This window comes from Poecilia reticulata, chromosome 22 (assembly GCF_904066995.2).
Source record: "Poecilia reticulata chromosome 22, P_reticulata-male-v2, whole genome shotgun sequence".
Classification (NCBI taxonomy): Eukaryota; Metazoa; Chordata; class Actinopteri; order Cyprinodontiformes; family Poeciliidae; genus Poecilia; species Poecilia reticulata.
Window position 1 is genome coordinate 925601 of NC_088851.1, and position 11765 is coordinate 937365.

The following is an 11765-nucleotide window of genomic DNA, read 5'->3' on the forward strand; positions in this document are numbered from 1 at the left end:
GCATGTCTAGGTGATATTAAAGCTTGGTTGGCCTTGAACTTTTATAATTTTAATGAAAACAAAACAGAGGTGATGGTGTTTGGACCCAGTGGCTCCTGTGAGTCCTCCTCTGTTGACCTGGATTAATTACACATTTATTTTTATATGGGCTAATTTATATATATATACTATAATATAGTGCACTAGTGGGGGCAGTGAAATGCTAAAGATTGTGCTAATGTTAATTAGCTGCCTTGTGCAGTTCATTAACTGCGCAAAACAGTTAATGAACTATTGGGTGTAGAACAATAGGTGCCTGCCATGCAATGGCATGCCCCAATAATATATGAACCTGTCCTGGGTGACCCCGCCTCTCGCCCGGAATGTTAGCTGGAGATAAGCACCAGCAACCCTCCTGACCCCACTAAGGGCCAAGGGTGTTAGAAAATGGATGGATGGATAAATAATATCTATATGTCCCTTATGTCCCTCAATTGTAGGAGAAATAAAAATGAGACATGAAAAACAACATGATCAACTATAATAAAAAAAAATTACAATGAAGAAACTAATTGAGCAAAAGTCAATAACATTGAGATCATAAACAAGCTTTAATCAGAGGTTTGGTAAGTTACTGAATGCAGAGCTGGAAGTGAGACTGAGTTAACAGTGAGGAGCTAAAGGTCTGTTAGACGTGAAAAGTATCATTTTTATTTATTTTGTAGATCAAACTGTTGCACTGATGTAGAGAGATGTTAAAGAAGAACAAAACTTGTTTTTTAGATTTTATTTTTGTTGGTCAAACTGATGTATTGAGTTTAAAACTGCTGAGTCCTATTTTATGAGCTGTTTTCTACTTTAGTTTTAGAAAGAGGTAGAACCAATTCAGTTACCAGTCAATTTATATCAATGCATTTTGACCAATAAGATATATCAGAATCTGGTAGCCTGTCTGTACTATGCATGACTTTAATCTGATTATTGGATTGTAAATAGTAACATGTTAGAATACTTGTTACTGAAACAAGGGTCAGATTAGAGTAACGCATTGCTGACGTGTTGATGGCATAATAGTTTGACATTTCTGCTCAAGCTATTTACTGATCTGTCAGGTTTCCGATATGCGTCCCCCCAAAGACAGACTCGTTCCTACGCCCTTGTTAGCAAGCAATTTTTTTCTCAATGAAATATGTTATGTCCCCCTAAATAAGACAAACTTATACACAGAATGGTTTTTTTCTAAAATGTAAGTTTTTAAAATTCATATTTAGCATGCAAAGGACAAATTAAATTAATTTTTTTGGTCACAATTTGAGAGACAATTAAAATGTAGCTGCATCAATCAAGGCGGGTGATAAACTAAGTCTTCAGAAATGAATGCAGCAGGTTGAATCATAGGCAATGTGAGGTACAGAAGCGCTGCGCAAAAATAAAACCTCAGACATTTGTTGCACTACAACACATGCCGCAAAGCTGCATGTGAGAGTTGCGCCGGGTGAAGAGAGTCGATTTGCACTGGTGGCGAGTTGTAAATTATTTCATTAGCCTATTTGTAAATAATTTAAATAGTTGCCTGCCTTCTGAAGGTGACAGAGTGGCTGCTGACACAATGTGACGTTGACTGACAATTATTTACCAGCCTCTATAGGCTTTGGAAAAACAAAAAAATAGTTTTGTCAAATATGTTAGTATTCATCCATGGTAAGAAAACAAATTTGTCATATTTGAAGTTTGAGATGTGCTTTTCTAAAGTAGCTCTCTATACATCACACATGATACTGAAACAGTGATGTAATTGGTTTTGAAATTCCTTGTCAATGTTTCTAAATGTCAGTATTTAGATATATGGTAAATACCCTGTAATCCTCTTTGTCTCTTTTTCTCCTAGATCTGAAGTCATTTGCTTCACTGCCATCGTATTATGTGTCTCTACTCTACATCAGTCAAAGTCTGGTGCTGATTGGCTGGGAGAGGTGACACCATCAGCACATTTTCCCTCTTATTCCCATGCAAGCTTCCATGACTTTTGACTGTGGCCCAAGGAATCTGTTTCACACCTCAATAACTGGAAAGAGAGCAGAATTGTATTTGCTCTGTCAAGGGGAAAATAAATCTGTCCTTCAGCGGCATCTTATCTTGTCAACAGTTCAACCTGTGACAGGTTTAATTTAAATCTACTGTTACACGAAGCTGAAGCTTCCTGTCTAAAAATTCCTTTAAAATTGATTATGTATGAACATCATACACAGTGTTCATTGATGTAATGAAGTGATGATTTATGCTATGAAATATAGTCTGCATCAGCAGTCTGGTGTGTAGCATTGCCCATCACATTGAACAGTCTTCTGCACTACAACTAAATTCAGAAAGAAGGCAGAACATGTTACAATAGTAGCTGTCAAGTGAAGAGGATGATGTAAAATTAATAAAAAGTTTAAGGTTTAAACTTTGTAAACATTTGTTTAAATGTTACTCAATACTTTAGCCAGGCACTGTTTAATGAACATGGCTTCTGTTAGCCTTTAATGTGGACACTTGAAAACAGACATCTGACCAGAAAACCCAACTGCATTAATTTGTAGTGTCACACTATTAATTGGTTCAATTATTCTGAACAGGACAATGAGTTTTTATGTGGATATACAGAATCAAACAAAGAATTAGTTACAATCAATTCACAACAAAAGATGTGAGTGATGTCAGACAGTGGTCTGACATCACTCACATCTGCTCAAAGTGATGGTTAAGAAAACAAAGCAGCAGTTGGAAGTTCACTGACCAGGTTTTGTCTGTCCCTTATTTGCTTCCTTTCTGTGCTCTAATTGAATAGATCAGCAGTACTGTATTGGACACGCAAAAATAAGTCTCTTTACTCTTTTGACCTAGAGAGGCTTGGAGAAAAAAAACTATTTTGAGTATATTTTAATGTTGGTCCATCTGTTAGACATGAAAACAACACCTCACCTTCTGCCATAACATGAAGTGCCTTAAAATGAGAGGAGACGATGGCCCAGACTGGCATCAATATTGAGCCAGTCAGACATTTTTCTGCATGATGAAAGGAAATTTAAACAATTAGCTTAGACAAGATTTTGTATTAGTATGGAAATACAATTTCTCAGCTTGTTTACTTTTTCTTTCTGTTGGGATATTAGCATAAGTGTGACCATAAGCCATATGGATGGCTGCGAGAAAAATGGCCAGGAAGCGGATTCTTTAAACTGATACCAACTTTCTCAAATAACCTTTAATATGGAAAATGCAAAACATTAACTATTTGAGGAACTTTGAATCTGTTAAAAAGAAAGAATTTCATATTATTAATCAATGGCATCCAAGCTTTGGACTTAGTGTATACTAGGGGTTGAATGACTTATTTTTTGAAGTCTACTACATGATAAAAGTCGAGTCAACGTCACTAGTCACTGTGACGTCATAGTGACGTAAACACCAAACCCTTCAGAACAACTTAGAGGCTTTATCAGCCATATTCACAACAAATATTGATTAAAAAAATCTCGCTTTTATGCAGAATTAAAAGAACAAGAAACAGATCCAAACACCAGCTGATACTTATTACACTGACCACAGTGATGCTTTTAGAACATCACAAACCAAACTTATGAACGGATCCTATTTGGTTACAGTTGAATAATAGCTGCCACCTGCTGTGCAGCAGGATGCTCCGCTGACTCAGCAGCAGCCATCTTTATGGGATTAACCGACATGCAGATTGCCTCTATCAGATCCTCAGAATGAAGTTTAAACTTTGTTTCCTGATGTTGTATTTTTATAAGAGCGTAAAGCTACCAGGTTAAAAGCTTCAATACACAGGGTGATGGTGATCAGTTGGATGGATAAAAAAGCCCGACATCATGACTTATTGTTGCACATTACTCCGGTAGTCTATTTTTTTTATATAGAAATTTTTCAGCACTAGATTATTTGACAGCAATCCGTCAGGAAGGGGGCAGGGAGAGAGGAGTGGGGCAGAGAGGCCCAGCAAACCGAGGACGGGAGTCAGGCTCCCGACTCCCCGGTCTACAGTCTGTACATGCGGGGCGCCGGGCAACGCTCCTGTTCCGGTAGCTTTTGCTGAAATTTTCAGCTTCTCTTTCATAAATTATTTACATTTTTATACAATTTCAATTATCTGACTAACTCACCTAATTCACCTTCTTGGAAAAATCAGTTTTGTAACGTGATTGCTACTAGTCGACTAGTTGGTGCAACCCCTGTGTATACAAATGAGAGCTTCACAAAGCATTACAAAACAATATGACACTTTCATTTCTTTACAGTTACTTTGAAACAATTTTCAAAGTGTTTGAATGGCTGAAACGTAAGCAACTGTAATGTACTTTATACCGATCAACAACATAAGCACAAAGAAAACATAGTCAATTGAAAATGTTATTCTTCCTTTAAATTCTAGGATTTTATAAGATGCTTCACTTTGATAATTTATGAAACAATTAAGAGAAAGACAGACAGAAAAGTAAAAAAAAAAATCCATCCACAGAGCAGCAAGGTTCTAAGTAGAGAACTTGATTGATTCATAAAAGTGGGAGTTTTGGTATTTTGATAGTTTGCTGCACAATGACACCAGCAGTTAACTTAGAAAAGTTTTCTACCCAATACTGCGTGAAGAGTTACAAAAATATTTTCAAAGTCAGTCATTCTTCTTCACAAAGGTATCTTAAAGATTAAAAAACAAACAAACTAAGCATGTTTAACAAATATCACTTTATTCTTAAACATTTTAGGTAAATTTAAAACAAAAAGGGATTTATGTTTTAACTTGTGTTCCACCCTATAATAATTTTGCCTTTTCTTCCTATACTTGTTTTCAATTTTTGTTTTCCTGGAAATATATTAAAAACAATATTGGGATTTGATTTCAAAGTACTTTCTCGTTGTTAGGCTAATTTGTTCATTACTTGCAAGGAGCTTACATTTGCTGTTGGTTTGTAAAGTAATAAATATAAAGAATATATCATGAATCCTAACTTATTTTTACAATGAATGGGTTAATGTTATTTACTTAATGTCTTTAGTCTTTTTCTCATAATGTGCTTGTAAATTATTATTATTATTATTATGTAAACACTTTATAATAAATAAATAATTGATCCCATTTATGCCAGCTGATGTGCATTTATCTGTACGTTAATATATAAGAGAAACCAAAGTCAGATTTTTTTTTCTAGCCTGGGAAAAACAAACTCTTGTTCTATTATTTGCTTCATACAGAGGATCTGGACCTTTGGGTATTGAGAAACGATTACTTGCTGGAGGTGTGAACTTTGTTGAAATGTTACATTTTACCCAATCAAAATGTACTGCAGGGTCAGCCCATGGCAAATGTTGAGGGTGCCAGCCATAAAATGGGCAAGAAAATAAAGTAACTTTAACTGGTTTTTTAAAAATGTATATGTATTAACAAAATTTCCTAATATAAAATATTCTACACTAAGTTAACTGCACAGTAAAAAATGTTATATACTACATTAATAATATTTTGCTTAGCACTAATGAGATGGTAAGCATTATTGTTTCATGAGGTTTTTGACCATCAACACTTTGCCCAATGATTCAAAACTCGACAGTGACATCAGTTCATTATGTCTGAACTGAAATTATAATGACCTTTTTATTCAAATAAATCATACTTCAAAAAAATATTAGAACATGGCAGTGTTTTTATCAAACATGGTTCTTGTGGTGTAATCCATTGAATTACATGGACCAGGGAGCAGACCATGCTTAGCCACTGACATGAAAAAGCTTATCAATCAATCAAGTTTATTTATAGCACATTTCAAAAACTGCTAAGGTAGCCAAAGTGCTGTACATTAAAACAGAAAAGTAAAAAACATACAAACATATGAAATGTACAAAAATCACTTACATGGCAGCTGTATTTTGAGGTGCCATACAAGACCACAGTATGTTAAAATCCAAGGAATAAAAGTGTGTTTTTAAAAATTGCTTAAAAGCAGGAAGAGAGGAGGCCTGTCTGACACTCAAGGGTAACTTGTTCCATAACTTGGGAGCAACAACAGCAAATGCCCCATCACCTCTAAGCTAGTTTTATGGTCTCTCTGCATCAAACACTCAGCTGATCTTAGTGATTGGCGTGGGCAGTATGGTTGAAGCATCTCAGATAGATGTGGTGGAATAAGGTTGTATTTGAAAACAAATAAAAGCTTCAAATGAATCCTGTAGTGCACATGGAGCCAGTGAAGGGAGGCTAAGATGGGAATGATCCTAGCGTGTCTTGTCTGCTTGAGTTAACAGACAAGCAGCAGCTCTGCAAAAGCTGCAGGCATAATCCCTACGTATTACAGTGCATTACAGTGATCGCAATGAACTGTGATTAAAGCGTGAATTAAATTCTCCAGGCCGTCTTGTCAAGATTGATTTCACCTTTGTTATTTGGCGAAGATGATTATAAACTTTTCTGAACGACACTGTTTCTCAATTTTAAATCAGTCAAACTTTACCCCCATGTTGGTGACAGTGAGCCAACATCTACTCTGATGGAGTGACAGCAACTCACGTCTAAACAACACAACTCCTGTCTTGTTCTCACTTAGTCAACAAAGCTAAGAAGAAGCTGTGTTTTTATGTCATTAAGGCAGCGTGTGAGTTTCTTGTTAGGTGCCAAATGAAAATAGATCTGGCAGTCATCAGCATAACAGTGAAATTAAATACCATGTTTCTCAAAAAACAGAAAAGGGGGAGTAAGTAAGGAGAAAAAAAGAGGGCCAAGAATTTACCCCTGGGGATCCCATATGGAAGAGGAGCATTTCTTTTATGCTGTGTCGATGTAAATTAATGTGTGAGCAACAGACAACCTTAATTTCCCTATGGGATTAATAAAGTTTTTACCTGCCTTACCTTACCTGAAAGGAGGCTGTGAATAACCTGTAATGTCCACATGGTGCTAATGATAAAAAATTACAATTTTGTGATCAAGTGTTGAAAGCCAACGACAAATCTGAACGCACTAAACAACAAACTTTCCAGAGGCTGTTGATATAAATATATTGTTTAAAACCCTCAAAAGTGCACTCTATGCACTGAAACAGCTCAGTGATACCAGTATGGTAACAACTAATTGTAGACAACCTTCTCTAATATTTTAAAAATAAATGGAAGATTAGAAATACATCTGAAATTGTAGAAGAGAGAGGGGTTTATATGGAGTGAAAATATTCTCAAAATATCTGTGCATATGTAAAAATATTTGTGCGTGTGTAAAAATGGATTTGTAACTCGTGTAAGCATCTTTGTGTGTAAGTTTGGATAGTTGTATCTGTGAAACATGATTTATAAGCGTAAAAAGAAAATAAACCTTTTCCTCCATCTACAAATGTTGAAAATGCACGAGTCGCCAAATACACACACACAAAACTGCATTTACACACAGATCCAGTTACGAGTGCACAACTATTTTTGAGACTCATTTCACGCTTCGGGAAGCCCCCAGATTTGTGTGTAGATGATGCGTTTACATGCTAGTAAAAGCTGGGACATCTGAGTTTTGCTCTGAGTCTAGTGTTTTTATCCTCTGAACGTTTTTCACTGTACCGATATGGAAAATATGTTTGGTGGAAAACGGTATATCTCAGCACTTCCTTATAATATTCCAAAATTGTTTATAGACATATTGTGCATTTTGAGCGGTACAGGAGACCAAGCGGTCTGAAAAACAACCACTGGTTGGCGGAATGGTTCGATGGCCGGAGGCAAACCAAGAAGCAAGACGGAGCATCCCGGTGATCTGTCCTCAGAAGTAATTAGAAGTTAAACCTCCAGGCTTTGCTCTCCAATTATAATGAGACATGGAGTAATTATTAATAATTTCAGATTACGTTATATCTGGTACTCTGCCCTCCTCATATGTCTCTGTTAGCGGGAGCTAATGTTTATGTCAGCTACGGTACGTTTGATGTTGGGAGCTGAGTCCATGTATTTTTAGTGTCACACTCAAGCAGTTTGAGTCTTTAATCCATAAAAATTATCTGTGTGGTTCTTACAGTTTCTGTTTTGCCCGAAAGGTTCCAATCAAATTCCTAAGTCAAGTTGCTGACTGATATTTGTATACATAGTTTGTGAGATATTCTGATTTGCCTTTTACTTTATTCACTAAGTGAATATAATTAAGTGAAATAAATTGCCTTTCGATTCTAATTTATTGAATTTCTATGTGTATAAATAACATTTTATATTTATCTCTACACAGGACAAAACGACTGACTGATGGATCGGGTTCTGGTGTTACTGTATTTTAACTTTCTGGAGGATCAGGATCTTTCACATCTCATCAACACACTAATCCTCTTAACAGGATTAGTGTGTTAAGAGGATTCACACACTAATCCTGTTAGTGTGTTAACACTAACAGGATTAGTGTTAATGTTAACACTAACACTCTCTGAATTCAGAGGATTCTGAGAATCCTCTGAATTCTCAGAGGATTCTCAGATCCAGAGGATTCAATATGCTGGATATCTAAATGATGGTTTGGTGTCCCCATCATTTAGATAATTCCTGGTCCAGCACGCCTGAATTAAATGGCTGCTTAGGACAGTCAAGTTCTCCAGAGTCGTGCTAATGACCTCTGACCTCATGATTTGACTCGGGTGCGTTAAAGAAGAGACATTTAAAGGTTGGAGGACACCGACGCTCCTGAACTGCACTGTAAAAAAAGTGAGTAAATTTACGGTAAAAAACGGTAAAAACCAACAGTTTTTGACCGTCATATCCAAAAACATTTCATTACCGTAGAAATCACATGGAACTACCGTAATGTGGTGGGATGGTGTTCCACCTTCCCCCACTCTGCGCATCGGGCACCGTTGATTGGTCGGCGGCTACATGTCGGCTTGTGGGTTTGGTCGACTTGTCTGCGATCTATTGCTCTGATGGCGTTGCCGGCTGCAGCAGTTGCTGTGGCGTGCGGCTTCCGTCTGGTCATCACCTGCTGACCCACTTCCTCCCTGGTTAGGCTGTGTTTCCACCCCTGGGCACCTGATTGTGTTTGGAGCTGCAGCACTTTGGATGCTCTGCTGACTTGTCTTGTCATTGTTTTGGCCGCTCTCAACTAAACCCGTTGCAGATTGGGCCAGCTGTGTGGGCGGGGCGTTACTCCTCTGGCTCCATAGAAGGGCATTTGGAAGCGGATGACGACGATTTGTTCCATTGTTTTCTTTTAGTTTTGTTTTGTGATTGAAGTGACTAATTTGTGTTCTTTTTTTGTTTGTTTGATTTACTCATTTATTTTGTGTTGCATGTTTCCATTTTGTTTGACTAATTTCTTTTGCATTGCATTTTGCATTTCTTTTGGAGTAATTGAATTTGTCTGTTCTTTTTCCTTATGTGTTCCTTTTGTTCCAGGGACCGAGTAGTAGGCCTGAAGCCTCGTTTTTAAAGAGGAATGTTTTAAAGAAATGGTTAAATAAAATATTGTGCACTGCTAAGTCTGTGTTTGGGTGCATCTTGTTACTTTAAAAAGATCTCCACCTGCTGGTCACAGTAAGTCAAAACTGCAAAAAAAGTCAGTAAATTTATGGTAAAAAACGGTAAAAGACCAACCATTTTTTGACCGTCGTATCCAAAAACATTTCATTACCATGGAAATTACATGTAAGTCGAAACTGCAAAAAAACTGTAAATTTACGGTAAGAAAATTGTGAAATACCAACGGTTACTGACCGTAATATCCAAAACATTTTGTTACCGTAGAAAATATGTAGAATTACAGTAAGTTGACACTGCAAAAAAATCCGTAAATCCATGGTAAAAATGGTAAAATACCAACAGTTACTGACTGTAATATCCAAAGCCATAGAAAATACGTGGAATTATCATAACTCAATAAACTGTCCTAAGTAATTTGGACAGTCGTGAATGTAGAAAATACAGAAATATATTGCAAAAATATAAGTAATTGTAAAGTTCATAGAAAAATATTGTAATATTGCCAGCAGTTAATTACCCTAACCTTAACAGTACTAATCAGCCAAAATTACAAATTTTGCTGATATTTAATTTCTACAATGTAAAATCGTAAACGAGACTGCAAAAGTAATTTTTACAAAGAACAGAATGCTGGTGTGATATTTTGGTTTCTTTTTTAATAATGCCTTTGATACACCAAACTGAAATCTCAACAGTGGACCAGGCATCGATCTGGCAACCCACCGATTGCAAAGCAAACTCCTACAGCCAACGCCACCATCATTTCTGAGAGTGTTTGTTTAAATTATGCATTTGAGATTAATTTTATGCCAACCATAGATTTCTCATACATTAAAAGCCTTTAAAATTGTGACGCTTTTTATGGGTCATATACACTCAAAAAATTGTAACAGCAGCTGTGAAAGTAGGGCCCAATTTAATTTTTTGTCATGAGGCCCAAGATTCCTGGCGGTGCCCCTGGTTCTTATGGTGGTACTTTCAGATTTCCTCAGGGTGGAATACACAGGAATCAAAAACACTGACATGGTCAGACTGCCTCAGGTGTGGTAACTGCTAAGCCAATTTGATGTTAGAGTAGACCTTATCCAACATATTGAATACTCTGGCAGCACACTTTACATGTTGATGGAATTTGAGGAGTACTACTTTTAAGTTGACATGATTAAAATCTCCGTCAATAATAAAAACTGCATCTTAATTGCTGCTATACAGTATTGTCAGAGCCGAATTTGCATTGGCAGAGGCTGGAATGTAAACAACAGTGATTATTATTATAGTGAACTCTTTGGGAAGGTAGAAGGGTCTGCATTTCAGAGTCATATACTCCAAGTCAGGGGTGCACTGGCTGTCCACAGTGTTGTTAATATGTGTTGTTGATATGCACACAAACTCCACCCCCTCTGCTCTTACCAGAGTCCGCAGTTCTATCAAAACGCCGTGTCATGTAGCCTATTAGTCCGATGGCTGAGTCTGGGATTCCTGAATGAAGCCAGGATTCTGTAGTCATTACTAAGCAGCTGTCCCTGACAGTTTGATCTGTAACGGTCAGGAACCTCAGTTTTTCTATTTTGCTGACAAGGGATCTGGCAGCTTTATGAAGCTGTCTTCATAGTCATGTGTCCTCACAGGACATGCTGACCAAACGGAATTAAGAGGAGACCTACAATAAGAGGGTGTCTAACAACTGTGATTTTCTTATGATTCACTGGTAAACTGCCCTCATCACATGTTTCTGTTAGCTGGAGCTCATGTTTATGTGAGCTGGATTTTTAGTGTCACTCAGCAGTTTGAGTCTGTCTTCAGTCTTAACTTTAACCCAGATTGATCTAGTTTTATAATGCTGAAGTCGACAAGCATCTTCAGGAGGTTATGGTATTTATGGATGTTGGTCTTTATCACTGAAACTGTATTTTGTTGCTTCAGCAGTAATGAAGGTAGATCTGGACCTGCAGGAACATCATCTGCTGCTAGACTTTATTCACCAGAACAAAATGAAAGGTTCTTCATTTATGTTGACTTTTCAACATATTTAAGGATTCAGTCTAATGTTCACACATAGGCCTGTTAGAATAATCAATAAATCAATTAATCAGATGATAAATTAAAACAAACTATCATTTCCATTGACCTGATGTATTGTTTATCTCTTTTTTTTTATCTTTTTCTACCAAAAACTGAAGACTGATAAAAGTCTTCAGTTTGGTACTTTGGTCTCGACTAGCCCTTATTTTGAAAGGCAATTTTGTTTTCAAAGACTTCAAAATTCATTTCATTAGTTGTTTTCTTTATTTATTCTG

The 11765-nt window shown here is 36.7% G+C and overlaps 1 protein-coding gene across 7 annotated transcripts in view; it reads left to right on the forward strand.

The window, feature by feature from the left end:
* LOC103458078 (MAM domain-containing glycosylphosphatidylinositol anchor protein 2-like) overlaps window positions 1-9467 on the forward strand; it is a 209606-nt gene extending 200139 nt beyond the window's left edge. For all 7 annotated transcript variants that reach the window (XR_014085738.1, XR_532533.3, XM_008398631.3 and 4 more), the window contains one exon: window positions 1868-9467. Coding sequence is in view for 5 of the 7 variants with exons in the window: in XM_008398631.3 (XP_008396853.1) it covers window positions 1868-1956 (89 nt within the window). In the remaining 2 variants the exon portion in view is untranslated. The remainder of the gene's footprint in view (window positions 1-1867) is intronic.
* Window positions 9468-11765: the final 2298 nt, after the last annotated feature.